Source organism: Cydia splendana, chromosome 1 (genome assembly GCF_910591565.1).
Source record: "Cydia splendana chromosome 1, ilCydSple1.2, whole genome shotgun sequence".
Taxonomy (NCBI): domain Eukaryota; kingdom Metazoa; phylum Arthropoda; class Insecta; order Lepidoptera; family Tortricidae; genus Cydia; species Cydia splendana.
The window spans coordinates 27,601,045-27,622,653 of NC_085960.1; the positions used below are offsets into that span (position 1 = coordinate 27,601,045).

General features: G+C 38.3%; 2 protein-coding genes and 1 long non-coding RNA gene across 3 annotated transcripts in view; 1 reads left to right on the forward strand and 2 right to left on the reverse strand.

Annotated features, from left to right (window-relative positions):
- LOC134798037 (uncharacterized) overlaps positions 1-21,609 on the reverse strand; it is a 189,855-nt gene that overhangs the window by 45,924 nt on the left and 122,322 nt on the right. The window lies entirely within an intron of this gene.
- LOC134798314 (acyl-CoA Delta(11) desaturase) lies at positions 3,606-16,571 on the forward strand. The gene is made up of 5 exons (XM_063770723.1): positions 3,606-3,966; positions 4,463-4,593; positions 5,166-5,371; positions 9,025-9,210; positions 16,340-16,571. Exons 1-5 carry the CDS (start codon positions 3,606-3,608, stop codon positions 16,569-16,571), a joined length of 1,116 nt encoding a protein of 371 aa, XP_063626793.1.
- Positions 19,400-21,478, reverse strand: LOC134802668 (uncharacterized). The gene is made up of 3 exons (XM_063775338.1): positions 21,190-21,478; positions 20,749-20,858; positions 19,400-20,123 (listed from the first exon to the last, which is right to left on the reverse strand). The coding sequence occupies exons 1-3, from the start codon at positions 21,254-21,256 to the stop codon at positions 19,572-19,574; spliced, it is 729 nt and encodes a 242-aa protein (XP_063631408.1). The 5' UTR covers positions 21,257-21,478; the 3' UTR covers positions 19,400-19,571.

Consider the following 21,609-nt stretch of genomic DNA (forward strand, 5'->3'; position numbering starts at 1 on the left):
GATGTTTGGAGACAGTAACGCCATCTAGTGACGCCACAAGCAAAGTTCCACAGCCAATGTTGGTAAATGCGACATTTGTCGTCATTGGGCCATCGGATGATATCGTTGATTAGCCAACGTTACCAAAGTAAACAAAGGCCCATTGTTGGGCATCAGTGCCACAGCCAATGTTGGTAAATGCGATATTTGTCATCAGTGGACCATCGGATGATATCGTTGATTAGCCAACGTTACCAAAATACACAAAGGCCCATTGTTGGGCATCAACGCTACAGCCAATGTTGGTAAATGCGATATTTGTCGTCATTGGGCCATCGGATGATATCGTTGTTTAGCGAACGGTAGCAAAATACACAAAGGCCCATTGTTGGGCATCAATGCTACAGCCAATGTTGGTAAATGCGATATTTGTCGTCATTGGGCCATCGGATGATATCGTTGATTAGCCAACGTTACCAAAATAAACAAAGACCCATTGTTGGGCATCAGTGCCACAGCCAATGTTGGTAAATGCGATATTTGTCATCATTGGGTCATCGGATGATATCGTTGATTAGCCAACGTTACCAATATACACAAAGGCCCATCAATGCTACAGCCAATGTTGGTAAATGCGATATTTGTCACCATTGGGCCAACGAATGTTATCGTTGTTTAGCGAACGGTAGCAAAATATACAAATGTCCATTGTTGGGCATCAGTGCCACAGCCAATGTTGGTAAATGCGATATTTGTCATCAGTGGACCATCGGATGATATAGTTGATTAGCCAACGTTACCAAAATACACAAAGGCCCATTGTTGGGCATCACTGCCACTGCCAATGTTGGTAAATGCGATATATGTCATCATTGGGCCAACTAATACTATCGTTGTTTAGCCAACGTTACCAAAATACACAAAGGCCGGTTGTTGGGCATCAGTGCCACAGCCAATGTTGGTAAATGCGGTATTTGTCTCCATTGGGCCAACTAATACTATCGTTGTTTAGCCAACGTTACCAAAATACACAAAGGCCCGTTGTTGGGCATCAGTGCCACCAGCCAATGTTGGTAAATGCGATATTTGTCATCATTGGGCCATCAGATGATATCGTTGATTAGCCAACGTTACCAAAATACACAAAGGCCGGTTTTTGGGCATCAGTGCCACAGCCAATGTTGGTAAATGCGATATTTGTCATCAGTGGACCATCGGATGATATCGTTGATTAGCCAACGTTACCAAAATACACAAAGGCCCATTGTTGGGCATCACTGCCACTGCCAATGTTGGTAAATGCGATATATGTCATCATTGGGCCAACTAATACTATCGTTGTTTAGCCAACGTTACCAAAATACACAAAGGCCCGTTGTTGGGCATCAGTGCCACAGCCAATGTTGGTAAATGCGATATTTGTCATCATTGGGCCATCAGATGATATCGTTGATTAGCCAACGTTACCAAAATACACAAAGGCCGGTTGTTGGGCATCAGTGCCACAACCAATGTTGGTAAATGCGGTATTTGTCTCCATTGGGCCAACGAATGTTATCGTTGTTTAGCGAACGGTAGCAAAATACACAAAGGCCCATTGTTGGGCATCCGTGCCACAGCCAATGTTGGTAAATGCGGTATTTGTCACCATTGGGCCAACGAATGTTATCGTTGTTTAGCGAACGGTACCAAAATACACAAAGGCCCATTGTTGGGCATCACTGCCACTGCCAATGTTGGTAAATGCGATATATGTCATCATTGGGCCAACTAATATTACCGTTGTTTAGCCAACGTTACCAAAATACACAAAGGCCCGTTGTTGGGCATCAGTGCCACAGCCAATGTTGGTAAATGCGATATTTGTCATCATTGGGCCATCGGATGATATCGTTGATTAGCCAACGTTACCAAAATACACAAAGGCCCATTGTTGGGCATCCATGCCACAGCCAATGTTGGTAAATGCGGTATTTGTCACCATTGGGCCAACGAATGTTATCGTTGTTTAGCGAACGGTAGCAAAATACACAAAGGCCCATTGTTGGGCATCACTGCCACTGCCAATGTTGGTAAATGCGATATATGCCATCATTGGGCCAACGAATATTATCGTTGTTTAGCCAACGGTACCAAAATACACAAAGGCCCATTGTTGGGCATCTGTGCCACAGCGAATGTTGGTAAATGCGATGGTGGGCCAATACAAATTTTAATGTTGGCTACGGAACGAACCTCATCCCAACGTTCTCCCTACCGTTGGCACCGTGGGCCCCAACGAAAATGCTACTAGGGAAGCTCCGTCTCCCAGATATTCTCTCATTGTATTATGATATACCTACCGGCTGATAACACGAGCTCATAAAGTTGTCAAATTCCTGTATTTTTACTGTATTTCAAATTAAATCTGAAACACTAACCCCCTTATTCATAAAACTTTACGATCCTGAATTAGTTAAATAATAAATTATGTTTTATCCCTCTCTTACAAATACTTAAGTCAAAATGACAGATAAAGACAAACGATTCCTTTTCCGAAAGCTAATTCAGGCTTGTAATGCGTTTATGAATAACGCCATAATAATATTAATAGGTACCTAGTCGGCGTGATAAGGACACCTCAAGGTGGCTATGACGCCTATGACAAATATTCTATTTCCTCATCAATCTATTAGATAGCTACTTCTATTCAATAGTTCAATTAATTATGACCAATTCAATTCATTTGATTACCTATGTTCGTGTCATGAATGTAACGACATTTCAGGTTCAGTCGATCCATTTATTACTTGAAGCAATGAATAAACGAATGTTAGCGGGTGGTCGCTTACAAAATATGCAGGTACTTACCTATGACAGAGTAACATACAAATACATATAAGTATGTCATATAATATACAGTCGAATTGGGATATATTGAAAAAGAATATTGACCTACCTACTAATTTTATTAGTCAACAATTAGTCGGCACGAGCAAAGTGCCTTGAAAACTGAATCTACTCTAGAATAAGGAGAAAAAAGAAATTTATTTACTGAAAATTCTCAGTTATAACTAGTTTTCAGCTATGCATTCGGAAAACTGGTCTTTCCTATAACGAATTTTCACCTCACTGTTTTACTAAACAAACACTTGGAAATCTTGGAAATTATTTTTAGTCATGGCTGTTTTCCGGAACCAATTATATTAAGTACTTACACACATATTATGTAATTAAAAGCGCTGGTGACCTAGCGGTAAGAGCGTGCGACTTGCAATCCGGAGGTCGGGGGTTCAAACCCCAGCTCGTACCAATGAGTTTTTCGGAACTTATGTACGAAATATCATTCGATATTTACCAGTCGCTTTTCGGTGAAGGAAAACATCGTGAGGAAACCGGACTAATCCCAACAAGGCCTAGTTTCCCCTCTGGGTTGGAAGGTCAGATGGCAGTCGCTTTCGTAAAAACTAGTGCCTACGTCAATTCTTTAGATTAGTTGTCAAGCGGACGCCAGGCTCCCAAGAGCCGTGGCAAAATGCCGGGATAACGCGAGGAAGAAGAAGACATATATTATGTAATTTTTGTAAATACCTACTTACACAATTATCTATTAAGTTAATATTTATTTTTCTGTCTACAGATCCACAATGTCTCCAGCGACGAAAACGAAAACAACTCATTTAGAACCACCCGAATTCCTGAAAAATCATACACAATGCAGAGTTTGCCACGTCATACATAAACCTATTGAAGGGATCGAGTGCGACAATAACAATAATAATATAGAAACCACAGAGGCGCTAGTAAATGAGCAATACGGCTCCGATAAACCGTTAAGGATACCGGAATTCTCCTGGCTCCGACAATGGGAGCAACGGATGGGATTCGAAACGGAACTTATCTGGTTGAACATTATATCCATATCCGTGTTACATATCATCACTGTTGTATGGTCCGCTTACAATTTAATGACCGGTCACTTCCCGAAGTGGCAAAGTGCAGTTTATGGTAAGTTAAAAGATTTCACTTTATTTTTTAATGTGCCATGACCGACACGTGGCAAGCGGCGCCACAGTATTGAACACTGTAATATTTAAATTAAGTCCATCATCACTGACATGTAATATTTAAAATATTATGAATAAATGTTTATGTCTATGTCATCATAACTCCCTCGAAAACTCAACCAATTGGAAATTTCGGCGAAAGCTCAATCGGTTGGAGTTCGTAGATGCCTATTAACAACTCAAAGCTCAGAGCTCAAGGTTCAGAGAAATCCTTGGTACCTAAGTATTGGAGCGAATTTCTCTGAATTCGCATTGTTAAACTGCTACGTACTATGTTAGGTTCTGATTAGGGTGTCCGTCAGCTGTGTCAGTTATGGGAAAAACTTCGTTTATAATTTCGATTAACTTTCAAATCAAGGTGGTTCTCAGTTCAGTTGAATGTTTTTTGTAGATCAAAGTGAAACCGAATATGTACACATAATTTGTGTCAATTTCAGGTTACTTCGTAGGCAACGTGGCCGGGTTCGGCGTGACGGCCGGCGTGCACCGATATTGGTGTCATCGCTCCTACAAAGCCACGCTGCCACTGCAGTGGATCCTCGTTATATGTTACTCTGTTGCCGGACAGGTAAACACATTTGTCGGGCCCGTTTCTCAAAAGCTTGTAACTTGTGATACAAAACAAACAAAAGCTGTAATAAAATGACATCCGCTTGTACAGTCAGCTGCAGAGAAAAGGTACCACCCCTGCATACAATCTTCTATGCAAGGGTGCTATTTCTCTGCAGCTGACTGTACTACAAGCTACAATCTTTTGAGAAACGGGGCCTCGGTGAATTGTCAATGTCAGGCGATAATTATAGTCGGTGTAAGTTAAGAAGTAAATTTTGACTGTTATGAATTGACCCTTATATTTACGAAGCTAAGACCTACCGTTTAATTTAGAGCCTCAGTGTCATATATTATGTACCTATACTTTACTCGCGTGTTTTTAGTCACTCGCGTCGCGCGACATATTTCGTAGAGCCTAGGTCTCCATTTTCAAGCACTAAACAGTGCCTGAGTGAGTTCCTGAGTCATGGGTGTTTTCTATGCATATAAGTACCTACAAGCTTTGGTTAGTTTGGGGCTAAGTAAGTTGATCTGTGTATGATGTCCCCTAATATTTATTTATATTTGTTTAAAATGTAATGTCGGCAGAACCCCATCCCCGACTGGGTGCGCGACCACCGCGTGCACCACAAGTTCTCAGAGACGTCGGCGGACCCGCACGACGCGCGACGCGGGTTCTTCTTCGCGCACGTCGGCTGGCTCATGATGAGGAAGCACCCGGACGTCGTGCGCGAGGGCCGCAAGATCGACATGACTGACGTCACCCAAGACCCGCTTGTGCAGTTTCATACGAAGTAAGTTCATTGGTTCTTATAGGTACAAGGGACCAAAAGGGAAGTAGGACGACTTGACGAATAAAGTCACATCTACACAGTCAACTAATTTCTCATTTTTACCTGCCAAGTCCGAACTTCGCCCGGAAACGGATACTGAGTCTGAATGGCTTAATCGTATTGAGATTTTTTAATTAATTCGTTAATATATTTAACTTGCGACCCGCCCCTTTGCACGAGTAAACCTTAACAATTTATACACCTACACCTTTCTCAACAATCACTCAATAGATGAGTGAAAACCGCATGAAAATCCGTTCATACGTTTTTGAGTTTATCGCGAACATACATACCAGGGATGTTGCGAATATTCGCATCCGCAACATCCCTGAATTACATACCTACACATAAACAAATAGATGCGGCGGGGGACTTTGTTTTATAAGATGTAGTGATTGATTTCATTAAGTTAAGATATAAATTAGGTACCTACCTATTATATTTCGATAAATAGATAATAGATACTAAGACGTTTATTTGGTTGCTGCAAAACACACAATCTACAAAAGAGTAACAACATATGTATATTTAGTTGCAGTACCCCTACGCTTTGCATGAAATGCACTCGATCAGAAATACAGCAAAAACAAAAGGATTCCGATTCAGCTATGCGCTTCGCTATTTCGAGCAAAGCACCGATAATCTGCCGGAACCCAGATCGAGTTGCAGTTAGGCATTTAAACTACAAAACAAAGATAGTATATGTAGATCCCACCAAAAACATAAATGTAAAAAAGGAGAGCCAAGTTCAATACATAAATTATGTTTGGCTGTGGGCTTCGCCGCAAAAAGAATGGAGATCTAAATGAGTGCCAAGTTCTATGCAAAATCCAAATATGTATTTATACGAACAAAATAACATTATAAACAAGTATTAAACTCTATTTCTTTGCTTTATTGGATACCTATAACAATTGCTGTTATTTAAAAAAAATGTGAGATCTTAAAGTAGGTTAGATTTGACTTGGCCAGTTTTCATTACATCAGTCATTTTATAAAGTTATTCAACATATATATATATTTTGTAATTCTGATAAAAACTGGCCAAGCCAAATCTAACCTACTTTAAGATCTCACATTTTTTTTAAATAACAGCAATTGTTATAGGTATCCAATAAAGCAAAGAAATAGAGTTTAATACTTGTTTATAATGTTATTTTGTTCCTATAAATACATATTTGGATTTTGCATAGAACTTGGCACTCATTTAGATCTCCATTCTTTTTGCGGCAAAGCCCACAGCCAAACATAATTTATGTATTGAACTTGGCTCTCCTTTTTTACATTTATGTTTTTGGTGGGATATCAATACTTTTTGTAAAGAAAACTAGGCAGGTATTGAGATTTAATGTTTTTTCTTGTGTTTCTGCTGCATTGTTTTTACTTCTGTTCTTTGTATAATTATGTGGTGCCGCGCGCCGCCGACGACACACCGTTGGCCGGTTGTTTAGCGCGTATTACAAGTTTTTTGTATGGGGACACCACTTATTTTTTGACTTAACTTTATTTTTATATTTCTTTTATATAGCAAATATAATAATACATATATTGGGATAGTTTCAAATATCTGCTTGTTACGGTTCCAACGCTACAATAAAAAATATTTTTTTGTATGGGGACCCCCCCCCCCTATTTTTTAACTTTTTTTATTTTTAGGTTTTTTCCTACGCTTACACACAATTACCGAGCTGGATTCAAAATTTCATCCTTCTAGGTCATATGGAAGTAGGTTAGGTTTAGGTACTATATGTCAGTCACAATAAAAAATAAGTTTTGTATGGGGACCCCCCCCCCCCCTATTTTTTAACTTTTTTTATTTTTAGGTTTTTTCCTACGCTTACACACAATTACCGAGCTGGATTCAAAATTTCATCCTTCTAGGTCATATGGAAGTAGGTTAGGTTTAGGTAGGTACTATATGTCAGTCACAATAAAAAATAAGTTTTGTATGGGGACCCCCCCTATTTTTTAACTTTTTTTTATTTTTAGATTTTTTCCTACGCTTACACACAATAACCGAGCTGGATTCCAAATTTCATCCTTCTAGGTCATCTGGAAGTAGGTTAGGTTTAGGTACTTATATGCCAGACACAATAAAAAATGTTTTTTTTGTATGGGGACCCCCTCTATTTTTTTACTTTATTTTTTATTTTTAGATTTTTTCCTACGCTTACACACAATAACCGAGCTGGATTCCAAATTTCATCCTTCTAGGTTATCTGGAAGTAGGTTAGGTTTAGGTACTATAAGTCAGTCAGTCAGTCCCAAAATTTACGACTTTTTGACCTTCATATCTTTATAACCGTTTGAGCTAGCTTCATGAAATTTGGGCTTCTAGATGTCCTTATGGATATAATTAAACACACGTAGTTTTATGTGTTTACGTTAAAGATGTTTTGAGTTATAGAAGGGTCAAAAGTGGCACCAAGTGGTTCGTGTAATGTTACACTCGGCGCTGGCTAGCCAGTTCCTTTGCTTGAACTTGGCTTGACACGCTGCCGCGTGTCTAGATATGTACGAGTAAGAAGTGTTGATGATTATATTTATTCCATACATACAGTTTAAGTAAGTTCAGCTTACGCCAAAACTTCATAGGCACATAAAGTTAAGTACCTAACTTAAATTAAGACTGCCGTTTTTTTGTTAACACAATGAAACCAATTAAATTAAGATTAATTGAAGTTATTAGAACAAATAGAACCTCTTTATTGATAAAAACAAAGAAAGTAACAAATAAACATAATAAAACCTACAGGTAAAAAATTTGGCCCAGAGCGCCGTCAACGGGCAAGGTGCCCAGAAAGCTGGCCGTATTTCCCCGCTGTATTGGGATACTAATACGCTGGGCGAAATAGTGGCCAGCCCTCTGGTCACCAGAAGCACAGATTATATAATAGTTCCCAGAAGCCTCTATTAGGCGCGTTGACAAGTCTTTGTACAGTCGACGCGCACTTGGCCCCCATGGCCCCAAAGTTTCGACACCAAACACCATTTAATTGAAGTTATTAAATTTGTATTTTTATTATTGCAATTTCAATTTATTTAGGTACCTATGCGCATGTAATAAACAAGTTTTGGTTGGTTTAAGATATTTTATTTTAGGTACGCTTAAACATTTTGATTCGACAATTTAAGTTACCTAGGCCCACTTGTATCATTCTACTAACCCGGGGTTAACCGGTTAAAGCTGGAGTTACCATGGTTACCAGTACAATTTGACACTAGGTTAACGGTTTAACCGCTTAACCCCGGGTTAGTGGGTCCACTTGCACCATGCAAGTGGATCTTACAAGTTATAGTTAAAAACGTAGACATGGCGGCCATGTCGCACTCCATTAGTTGGTTGAGTCAAATAAGCCTTTCAGTATAATATAAGTAAATAAATAAATATTAGGGGACATCTTACACAGATCAACCTAGCCCCTAACTATGTATATGGTGTACCTACATAATATATTATTGTACGATATTTATGAGAGACGTCAGTAAACGTTAAATTTGGCCGACCAAGAACTTTGACTCTGCAAACTTGTGACTATTCTTTTGTCCAGTAAACGAAGTTTTACCGACCAACAACTTTGAGTACCTATGAAAACTAGTGACGTTTGTTCCAGACACTTCAAACTGTTTAAGACAGCATTCTGCTTCGTACTGCCGACGCTGGTGCCCGTGTGGGGCTGGGCCGAGAGCTGGGAGTACGCGATACTCTCGCAGGTTTTCCTGCGTTACCTCATGAGCCTGAACTTCACGTGGGCGGTTAACAGCTTCGCGCACCTGTGGGGCAATAAGCCTTACGATCCGTGAGTATTTCGCCTGTTATAGGTAAAAAACTTTACTATAGTTCGTTTTTTTAGCATTAGAAAAGAAGGTAAGCGATCTTGACATGTCTTTTAATTGAAAACGCTTTTTAAATATCAGTAACTATTACTTATGAAAGCAAGCGGCGTAGCACGGTCGCGTTTTTGTCGCTTGTCACCATGCCTGTCACGTTCTAACAAGTATGTAAGTGCGAAAGGGACGCGCATAGCGATAGTCGATAAAAATGGAACCGTGCTGCGCCCGCTGAAGAATACAGGATGATTCATGAGACGTGAGCAGGACTAATCCTGCACACTCAGTAACTGATAATTGATCGATCACCGTCGTATTTAGGAGAAACAACAACACTTTTTCAAATTTTAAACTTTTTGGTGAGGGCAAATTTAATTCTCAACAATCATGGTCACCCTACAGGACCTAATTAATAAACATAAAACCTCTTTAACCGTAATGGCATTTTGATTACGAAGAAAATAAACTGTCAAACGTGAGTGAGATACGAGTTTTCAAAAGTAACCAGACCGTGATGACAGTAATGACATTCAATTTGATACAGAATATCGGTAGTTTAGTATTCTAATTTTAGGGTGACCATGCATGTCGTAAAAAAAATAATAACTTTTTTTTTCAACACGACTAGAAAATTAACGTTAACCTCACTAATACTGATACGAAACAGTTGCTTATAATTAACGATATGCGCAGTGTTAGTCCTGCTCACGTCTCCTGAATCACCCTGTATAAATGATCATATTAGATTCATAATTTTTACATATTTGCCGTGACTTATTTTTAAAACGAGTTTTTCAATAAAAAGACACATCAAGATTGTTTACCTTATTTCTAATGCCTAAAAAAATGAACTATAAAGCCTCTCTTGTATTCCATTGCATTTTTGTAATTAGTAATTTAATACTTATTATAATTAGGGCGAGCGAAGCGAGCCCTATCACTATTCGACAAACTATGCATTCTTGTGGTACACTTTACGGAAAAACTATCGCACTGATAGGTTTGAAATTTAACATAGTAATTTAAATTCATGTCTAGATGTGTTATCAAACATAACAATATCATTTTATAAACCTAAAAAAATAAAATAATGGAATAACACTTTGTATTACTACTAGCGCCATCTGTTAGAAAATTTATGAATTAAAATTCGTGCTAATGGACTATGTGCTAACAACGATAAATACAATAAAGGGTTAAAATTTTGGATTCTGACCGATCGATCGGTCGATTTGATCAGAAATGAAATTGGCGTCAATCTCCAATTTTAGATTTATGGTGATATTAGAGCCCTCTAAATTGAAAAAATGCCCCAGAACGAAAATACTGACCTCACAAATTGGTATTCTTGCGTCCGCACCTCATTTTATCGGTAATATCGGTCATTATCGGCGGTTGAATTCGACGAGCCAAATTGGCGTTTGCGTCCGCACCTCCTTATTCGATCGAGCAATTGAATCAGATTGGCGAAAAATTTACTAATCTAGATACGCCTATAGCAAACTTAAATCGGGTATTTTCAGTTCGAGAAACAGTTTTAGTGTTACTATTGCTCGGAACTGCCAAAATTATAAATAAAGATAAGCATATTAAGCATATTATTACATTATGTTTGGGGTTTTTCAGTGATTTAGGGCCGATACAGTCGGAATACAACCCGACTGCAACTTGTATGGAAACTGCACGCCGACTGCACGCCAATTGCAACGTCGGCGTGCAGTTCAACAAAATGACCCAAAACCCTGGCAGTACCTAGTGGAACTCAGGTTTGGTGCAACATAGGCACACGCTGTTTTAGTAATTTTGACACGTCTTGATGAGCACTTGGGAGAGCAGTAGGTACGATAGAGCTGATGTATAACCCTGGCTGTACCTAGCGGAACTCAGGTTTGGTGCAACATAGACACACACTGGGTTCGGCATCCGACTCGTCATGATGATCACTTGGTAGACCAGTACCCAAGATAGCTGATGCTGAACCCTGACAGTACCTAGTGGAGCTCATCAGGTTTGGTGCAACATATTAGGCACAGGCTGTTTTGGACATCCGACTCGTCAGAATGAGCACTTGGGAGAGCAGTACCCAAGATAGAGCTTGAACACTGGCAGTACCTATTGGAACTCAGGTTTGGTGCAACATAGGCAAACGCTGTTTTGGTCATCCGACTTGTTTTTTTCAGCACTTGGGAGATACCCAAGATACTCGTAGCGCTGTAGCTAAACCCTGGCAGTATTTAGTGGAACTCAGGTTTGTTGCAATATAGGCACACGATCTTTTGGTCATCTCACTCGTCTTGATGAGCACTTAGGAGAGTAATACCCAAGATAGAGCTGATGCTGAACCCTGGCAGTAACTAGTGCAGCTCGGGTTCGGTGCAATATAGACACACGCTGTTTTGGACATCCGACTCGTCATGATGATCACTTGGTAGGGTACTAGAGTAGATAGCTGATGCTGAACCCTGGCGGTACCTAGTGGAGCTCGGGTTTTATACAATATAGGCACACGCTGTTTTGGTCATCCGACTCGTCTTTTTGAGCACTTAGGAGATACTCAAGATAGAGCTGTAACCCTGGCAGTATTTAGTGGAACTCACGTTTGTTGCAACATGCACACGCTGTTTTGGTCATCTCACTCGTCTTGATGAGCACTTTAAGGCTCCGTCACACAGGCGCGTTTTGCGGGCGGCGCGTGAGCGGGGCGCGTCGCGTCGCTTTTACATATAAAACGCTCACGCCGCGCTCACGCCCCGCCCGGAAAACGCGCCTGTGTGACGGAACCTTAAGAGAGCAAATTATACGTAATTTATGTGCGGAGCAGCATGATTACCGCCTGTAGGTGTCCAGACGGGATAGTTTTACGCTCAATTGTGTGGTGTGGACGCATAAATAAATTCAAGAACATTGGCTTGCCGACCCAACATTATGTAGGAAAGCCAGTTGGCTTGCTTACAAAAAGTACTGGGCGACCGTTTAGGATGTAATAAGCGCTTATGAATTTGTATATTACGTGTGGATGATATTGGCAATTTGATTTTGTCGTCTGGACACGATTTTAATGGACAAAGTAAAAGCTGTAACAGACAGTAGCGTACCGGACAGCGACCGGGGTCCAATTAGTAGGTATATTTCTTTCTTGCACACTTATAGCTGCGTCCTTAACGGACTTATTACGTACCCACTCGATCGAACATGGAACAAGCCTCGGACAGGATCAAAATCGCGGTCCGGTACGTTCAGGTCAGTGGTGGGCAAACTTTCTTCATGGGAGGCCAGAAAGTTTAGGAAATTTAAGTGGAGGGCCAGAATTATAGCCAAAATTTATTTTGATTTGTGATAATCGTGGGCCAATGCCATATAGCCCATATTCTAATTATTTCATACGACCGCCGGCGGGCCGGATAAAATCCATTCACGGGCCGGAGCTGGCCCGCGGGCCGTACTTTGCCCATCACTGGTTTAGGTAGAAAAACTCCGCGAGCCCTTACAAAGCTCTGATTTTTGCTAGTTATAACGTATGGTTAGCAATAGTAGATTGTACAACAAGGGCATAAAGTGACCCATTTTTACCCGAGGCAATTTTTTGGTCTGAGCGAAGCAAAGACCAAAATAGTAGACGAGGGTAAAAATGGACATTTATGCCCTTGTTGTACACTCTGCTTTTCACTTCGATTGCGAGGAAAATAAATTATATTTTTCACGGCAATTTACACCACGGAATTGTCGTAAAGCGAAAGAACATAATACATAAACAATTCCCGCCAACTAACTTTTTATTTTATTTTTTTAATTTTCAACATGTGATCAGAGTTTCAGACGCTTGGTTTTCTGTAAAGTCAAACATTTCGGAGCATTTTTGAACGATAATTGACTCCTATTTTATGTGATTTACTATACTTGGTCAAGCAGATCTTGTCAGTAGAAAAAGGCGGCAAATTTGAATAATGTATACGCGAAGGGATCTCGTCCCATAGAAAATTTGAATTTCGCGCCTTTTTTTACTGTCAAGATTTGCTTGACCAGCTATAAATTTAATGACAGAAAATACGGATTTCTAATAAATTGTAGCAAAAATAAAATAATATAACAAGTTTTGTCATCTACACAATTTTATTGCTCAGTAAAATTGTGCAATATGCTTTAACTGTTTGGCTGTTGAGACCGATTACCTTAGTCTTAGAAGAAAATTTTACTTTTATGCTCTAGAGCATAAAATGCGATTTTATGTCGTCTACGCACGACATAAAGGTGCACTTTTTGAGCATGAGAAGTGAAAACTCATTATTACTACTCACTTATGATTTGAATTTGTGTAAAAATGTCCCATAATATTTATTTTATTTATTTATGATTATATTGTCATGATAAGATATAAATAGCAAAACAATTTCGAGTAATTGTCTTCGTATTTTTTGTGTCGTTCGTGATTATGCAATACAATTAGGTACCTACAGTAATTTATTCAAATATTTCCAAGAGAAAATTTGACTTGACAAATTCAATAAACAGGTTAATATTATAAGGCGAGCGATTTATAATTTTCATGATGTTGAGTAAGTTAATTTAATAAGTTACTTATTAAATAATGTACAACGTACACCTTATATTAAATACATATTTATAGGTATATAATTTATTATGCTTTAGCGTTTTATTGCGCTATGTAGGTTAGAAACAACATACCTAACTTTGGACTCTCTTTGGATTTTTCCTAACCTAATTGAGTGCCAAGGAGGCTTAACTATTTTTAAACAAAACGTTTAATCGACTATTTTTAAAATCGTACTTAAAACCTAAAATGCTCTAGCGCAGAAACGTATCACAGGGTCATTACCCACTAGGCCACACCGGTCGTCAATTTAATAACAAACATTGAATTTGCGTAAAACTCGATGGGCGATTTACCTGCTGGGATTCAATTATATCCACTCCCAAGATCAAAGATAGGAATGTATTTGTATTATATGAACTCAACGATCTTGTAGCCCGCAATTAATTAGATAGGTACAGTAATTAAGGAGCCACTTCTCAATTTACTGATGTAATATTGTATAATCTAATGTACGAATAATAAACCGATCAAGCATGAATTTCATTATGGCGACATGACGGCACCGTTATCCTAAGAAACGAGCTTATAAGTAAGTAATTTATAGATGGTCAAGCAAATCTCGTCAGTAGAAAAAGGGCGCGAAATTCAAATTTTCTATGAGACGATATCCCTTCGCACCTACATTTTTCAAATTTGCCGCTTTTTTCTACTGACAAGATCTGCTTGACCAGCTATAGTATCAATGCGTGATTGCGTATTTCATTCGCGTCCGTGTTTACGACTTGTACAGTCAGCATCAAATACCTAGATGTGGTCAAATACACCGTGTCTTTATTGAATCCCATGAACTTCGGGGTATGGTTAGGTAAGTAGGGGAGATGTGGGTATAATGATCCCCTTAAGGGATAAACTTTACTGTGTTCACAGTTGGAGACAAAACACACAAGATTTAGGTCTTTATGAATAGTCCATTTACTTAACTAAGTAACTGCATACGTATTTCTCGTGTTTTTTTTATATATTTAAATAATTATTAGGGATGTACCGACTAGTCGCCGACTAGTCGGGAAAGCCGACTATCCGGCTTCATTTGTAGTCGGCGATTAGTCGGCGACTAGTCGGCAAAAATGGCCTATTAGTCGGCACTTTATAAGTGATATAGACAATCAGGGCAAAAAGAAATAAACAGCAAATATTTACCATAAACTTTTCACCTATTTTACCCAAATTCCTATTTAGGGTGCTTATGAAAACTTTTGTTCGAATTATTGACCGTGTGGTCGCTTTCTTGTCCGGTTGGCGTATGAATAGCCTTAGGATTTTTTTTTTTGCGTTACTATAATATGATGAATAGCGCGACGCAGGGGGAAAAACGATTGTTTTTTTAAAGTGATCTGAACCGAACTTAAACGAAACTAATGATCTGGCCGACTAGCCGACTAATCGGCCATCCGAGCGCCGATTAGTCGGCTAGTCGGCTAGTCGGCCAAATCAATAGTCGGTACATCACTAATAATTATGTTATGTTTTTTAAAGGTTTAGTAAAGGATCATTTTATAAATAGGTATGTATAAAACAATCCCTAGGGTAGAGTTAAAATAATCACAGATGATTCCTTTGTAATATCAAGATTTCTTCGTCTTAATCATTTAAGTCAGGCGATTCCAGTGTTTCTTTATTTTCAGAAGATGAGTGCTATTTTTTTTTAATATTTTGGCCTTGTTTTTAACGCCGTCAGGGGCACAGATTTTGCTTGCTATTTTAAAAGGCAATCCATAATTTAATCGCATTAAGAGCCCTTAGCATTTCTTCCTAAGGTCATTTTTTCGGAAGTAAGTGGCTTTGCGCACATAAATTCGCGACATGATATGTTATGGCCTGTACAGGAAATGCTCATAGTAAATTACTTAGGGGGTAAAATGATACCAGGGATCATTTTACGCCTACGAATAGGGATCATTTTACCTATATAAAAATATAACTTTCAAGAAACTTGCGTCATCGTCAGTATAAACACCGTTAAAGTATAGCTAAACATCATTAAGATCCGACAGTGAAACACAATTTGAATAAAACGTAACATGCTAAAAGTAATGGAATTCGGAAAATAGGCATACCGTAGATTAGACATATATTTTTTAATTATTTCCTAATAAAATCTCGCTGCATGCTGGTACCGTCATGACACTTTAAGAGGCAACTGGCGGGGTCACGGGGCATACGTTTATTGCATATTTAGATAGATGGCACCAGTAGTTGCTCAGATACGATGGGGAATCATTTTACTCCGAGGGATCATTATGGTCACATCTCCCCTACGTTTAAGAAAATCAATATGTAAACGGGCAAGTAGGGGTAACCGAGGTTGAAACAACGTCAAAAATAGTTTTAAGAGTGAACATACGTTGTTGTAGTATAAAAAGGTATTAAATGCAATTCTGTAATATTGCTCGCGGCATAGCATTTTACAAGCAAAATTGCACCTATTGATATTTTTGCGTGTCTTAGATGCCATGCTTTATTTAAATTCATAAATTAATTTCCAGGAATATCACGCCAGTTGAAAACTGGGGCGTGTCAGCGGTCGCGCTGGGCGAGGGCTGGCACAACTACCACCACACGTTCCCGTGGGACTACAAGGCCGCCGAGCTGGCCTACACCCTCAACCTCACCACGCTGCTGCTCGACGGCTTCGCGAAGATCGGATGGGCGCACAACCTTAAACAAGCTTCGCCACAACTTATAAAAGCAGTGGTCGAGAGAAAACACAAACACTAAGGGCTGATTTAGACTGCGCGCGAACTCGCATGCGATTTTAGTTACATTGCGGACTGTTGGTTACGTCCAATTCAACCGAACGCTCAAAACCCGCAATGTAATGATAATGAAACTCGCATGAGAGTTCTCGTATCGTCTAAATGAGCCCCTAACTAGTGGACTACCACTTCTCCATACAAAAGAATAGGCCCCACTTTCCTCTCTGGATCTTGATGTTACCTAATGGAAAATTCTTACACAATTTGATGTATACAGGGTGATTCATGAGACGTGAGCAGGACTAATCCTGCACAATCAGTAACTGGTAATTGATCGATCACCGTCGTATTTAGGTCAAACAACCACACTTTTTCCTATTTTTTAACTTTTTGGTGAGGGCAAATGTAATCCTCTACAATCACGGTCATCGGTAGTTTAGTATTCTAATTTTAGGGTGACCACGCATGTCGTAAATAAATTAATAACTTTTTTTTTCAACACGACTCTAAAATTAACGTTAACCTCACTAATACTGATACGAAAGTGTTGCTTATCATTTACGAAATGCGCAGTATTAGTCCTGCTCACGTCTCCTGAATCATCCTGTATATGTAGGTACCTAAATCAATCACAGCTATAATAATAGGAGAGGAAAATAGGCGACTACCCGGAAACGGTCAGGTGCAGTCGTCCACTTTCGTCTTAAGGCGTCCTACATATCATAAAAATGTAGGTACCTATGCAGTGGGGCAGCGCCGGTCTTACTTAGGACTGGCGACCAGGAGAATCGCCCGCGGAATCGGGTATTGAGGGACCCTGTCGCAACAACCCGTGCAGATTTATTTTTAACGTAGCGCAAAACTGAATCTATATAAAATGATTAATACCGCCGCTGCTGGGGGGAGGGGGTACAACATCGCTGCACCTGACAGCACAACACACGAGTGCGTTGCAACTCGGTATTAAGCATTTACCTACTATAACCAAAGCTAGACGGCTAGTTTGTGATTGAAAAATTACGTTACACGTTACACCTTCTTTTTTTCAAGTAATTTCGTACGTCCACCTGAATTTTTGATTGTTGTAATTATTTTATTAATCTGTAGTAACAGCCTACCTCTGAACTCGTAGGTAAGTATAGTTTTACGCGGTTCACTGATGCAAATTCGCACGTCGCTCCGGTGTGTGAGCGTGAATGACAGGCTTTGCTCGCATTATAATAGCGACGTCCCGCTCGCTCAACGGAGCGACGTGCGAATTCGCATCATTGGATGAATTATTGGATAATTATTGCCAATTTAAAGTGTCATTCTATGGAGCTTGCTAACTATGTAAACAAACCGCGCCATATTGAAATTGTCAAAGAATGACAAATTTACTAGTGACTTTTGTTTACATAGTTATAGTTCGGTTTTTTTAGCATTAGAAATAAGGTAAACAATCTTGATGTGTCTTTTAATTGAAAAACACGTTTTAAAAATAAGTTAAGGTTTACTCGGGTAATTCCGAATGTCGAAAACTGTCGGATAATTCCGAAAAGAGACTTTTATTATGATGGAATTAAGGGTGATTTTCATCTGAATTTCGGAATTATCCGACATTCGGTAATACCCGAATACACCCTACGGCAAACATGTAACAATTATGAATCTAATACGATCATTTATAGTCTTCTGCTTTCATAAGTAATAGTAATAGTTACTGATTTTCATAAAGCGTTTTTCAATTAAAATACATGTCAAGACCGCTTACCTTCTTTGAAGTTCTTTCTAATGCTAAAAAAAACGAACTATAGCAAGTTCCATAGAATGACACTTTACTATAAGTACTACATATAATGTTCAATTAGGAGCATTTATTCACAAATATAGGTAGAGTCAGACCAAGAAAAGCCTGCAGCGGACTTGATAGCCCACGCAGTGCAAGTGTTATTTTAAACGTCAATCTTTTATGAAATTATTACGTATAAATAACACTTGCACTGCGTGGGCTATCAAATCCGCTGCAGACTTTTCTTAGTCCGACTCTATTAGAGGTATAATGCCTGTTCATATTTTTATTAAAAAAAATACTTACTGCGTTCAAATAAGAATTTAATGTAAGTACTTTATACAATAATATATTTAAATGTATAATTTAATGTAGGTACTACACAATATCTATGGTGGGAACTAAAAAATTATAAAAAGTGTTATTAGTCATATTAGTAATATTGTAAAAGATATATTCTATTTTGTTTTATGACCCCTGGTGATATTGCAAAAAGTAGGTATAAAGTAACAATATAGTATAGTAAGTAATGCTATATTTTAAAATAGCTCGATTAGAATACACTTAACCCCGCTCAAGGTCCGCATGGATTAAATTGTTCGATGATAATGAAAACGCAACTTAAGTATTTCTACTTTTATTTTAGTATTTTTTTATAAATATACCTATTTATTTCAAAGATTCCTTTGTTTCTCTTTAGTAAAATTAAAACGAAGAACTATAAGTAGGTATTTACCTACCTACTTCGTTACAATAATATTAGAATTAGGTAAGTAAGCGATCTTGACGTGTTTTTTTATTGAAAAACTGTTTAAAAAAATAATTCACGGCAAATATGCAACAATTATAAATCATAATCATTTAGATTATTTTGCTTTTAACTTTTAGGTAATAGTTACTGACTTTATTAAAAAGCGTTTTATAATAAAAGACACGTCATGATTGTTAATCTACCTTATTTCTAACGCAAAATAAACGAAGTATAGGTACCTACTGAGGTAAAACGGAGTACCTAGTACCATCACGCTCCGCGATTGTTGCGCCAGGGCCTGTGCAACAGTATTATGAATAACAAAGCATTTACCAAATATCGAACTTTTATTTTCGCAAACTAGTATAAGTTCTTTATATTATAAGCTAATTTAAATAATAACTTATTGGTATTGTATGTCTTTATGCACCACACAACAATTGAGTAAATTAATTAGTAGCAACTAGTAATAACTATATTGAGGGACCAAAGTTGCAAGTTCAGTCTTCAATTAAAGTGAAAAGTTCCTTTTTAGGTTTTAAACTATTCACTGCAACAGTTTCATTATTGCACTCTTGGACCGCATTCATTTTCTGCTCTTTTACTGGTCTCATGTTCTCATCTTTGGAAGGTTTCCGTTTTAAACTAATCACTTTATTTGAATATACTCCATCTTTATCATTTGTATCACTGTTTGAGATCTTTCTCTTTTTAGTCTTAGTGATAACAAAATCTAAATCGGAAGAGTCATCATCAAAGCCTGCGTAGACAGGCACAGAGCGTCCGCTCCTTGTTGACCGTACAGGCTGAACTCTGGTGGTTTCCTCCACAATCTGAATCGGAGGAGGCCACACAGTAAAATTAGCAGATAGTCTAGCTTGGCGGTAGTTGTTTATGGACATCATTTTGATGTAAACAGCCAGGGCCTGCGCCTTCTCAGCCTGCGTGATGTTGCTGGGTAACACACTCCACGGCATTCTTCTGTCCTTTACATTTAAATACCTCCTCTTCATCTGCTTCCTAGGTGCCGCATCACATTCCATCACATCATCCTGTAAGTATACAAGTAGAGTAAAGTGGCCAATGATAAACCAGTAGTACACTTATAAAACTAACCTTTTTTTAACCAGTTAATGGTCAATTATGTTGGTAATTAAATACCTATGACAAAAATATTTACTAAATAAATGCAACTATAGTTGGTCAAGCAGATCTTGTCAGTAGAAAAAGGCGGCAAATTTGAAAAATGTAGGCGCGAAGGGATATTGTCTCATAGAAAATTTGAATTTCGCGCCTTTTTCTACTGACAAGATTTGCTTGACCATCTATATAACTGGCATTCAGAATGATTAGTACTGCTTCTCCTAACAGGGAATTGAAGTGGAGTTTATCAGTAGAAAAATATTTTTGGAGACAATTAAATTGATCAAGTTGCAGTGTAGCAACTAGTTGTTGTTTCTGATTGTAAGTAAGATTGCTAGAGTTGATCTCTCTGATTGTAAGTAAGAAGACACAATAAATCATTGCTTATTTATGAATTCAGGGTAGGCAACAGCTGTGCAACACAGAAATGATATGGGCTTATGTCTGAAATAAATGATTGATTGATTGACAGTGTTAGCTTAATGTGAGGTGGACCGTGCTTGTTTGCCGTTGTCATAACATGTTAAAAAATACCTTTTGTCGAGAGATTTCGTCCTCCACAGCAGTTGATTTAGAATTTTTCAAAGCTTTCAATAAATCACTCATTTCTTCTTTGCTTAGGTTTTCATCCTCTAATCCAAACTCTGCAAAAATAAAATGACTTATTAATTTCAAAGTTGTCATTGTCAATAGAAAATTTGTTTCAACCTCCTGATACACAAAATCAGTTGTTTCGTTTTTGGAATGTTTAGTTACACAAAAAAAGTCATAATAGATTAGCAATGAAAGTCAACGCTATTTTTTTTTCACTTAGAAAATAATTTGTGTAATAGGTATTCGATTTTTGTATACAATGTATGTCATAGGCTTTATAGTATGTTCGAAACAACCCGTCAGACAATACCAACGTACTTCTGAGGTAGCAAGAATAGTCCTACTTTATAATTATTTAGCAAAAAATGGAGAGATGATTACCGGTTAGCTGACTTTTCATATTCTTCATTTCGGAATCGCAACTATCATCTGATGATAGGGCTTCCATTGTTGCTGGTTTTGAAGTTGTTGAAATCCTATTACTTTTTACAGTGGTTGCAATACCATTTAACTAAACAATTAATTCTTCAAAGTAAGGTATATTTTAACTAATGAAATACGTCATACAGTTACCGTATAACAAGTGAAAAGTAGTGAAAACATAAATTGTAATTTTATCAAACCGCAACTCCTTCAAACGTCAGTGTCAAAATTGTCAAAACAACAATAATGGTTCACAACAAACACCCAAAAAAAACATGCCAATGTGCCATAGCGTGTCAGTGTGAGATAGCAATATACGCGATAGATAGCTTTATCCTTGTTCCTATGGGTTGTTAAATGGAAAAGTTGAATCGTCTG

Excerpts from the sequence above, each read along its gene's own strand:
- LOC134798314 (XM_063770723.1), top strand. The coding sequence starts at position 3,606 with ATGTCTCCAGCGACGAAAACGAAAACAACTCATTTAGAACCACCCGAA. Across the intron at positions 3,967-4,462 it reads GTGGCAAAGTGCAGTTTATG|GTTACTTCGTAGGCAACGTG; the intron begins GTAAGTTAAAAG and ends TGTCAATTTCAG. Across the intron at positions 9,211-16,339 it reads GGCAATAAGCCTTACGATCC|GAATATCACGCCAGTTGAAA; the intron begins GTGAGTATTTCG and ends ATTAATTTCCAG.
- LOC134802668 (XM_063775338.1), bottom strand. The coding sequence starts at position 21,256 with ATGGAAGCCCTATCATCAGATGATAGTTGCGATTCCGAAATGAAGAAT. Across the intron at positions 20,859-21,189 it reads TATGAAAAGTCAGCTAACCG|AGTTTGGATTAGAGGATGAA; the intron begins GTAATCATCTCT and ends TTATTTTTGCAG. Across the intron at positions 20,124-20,748 it reads ACGAAATCTCTCGACAAAAG|GATGATGTGATGGAATGTGA; the intron begins GTATTTTTTAAC and ends GTATACTTACAG.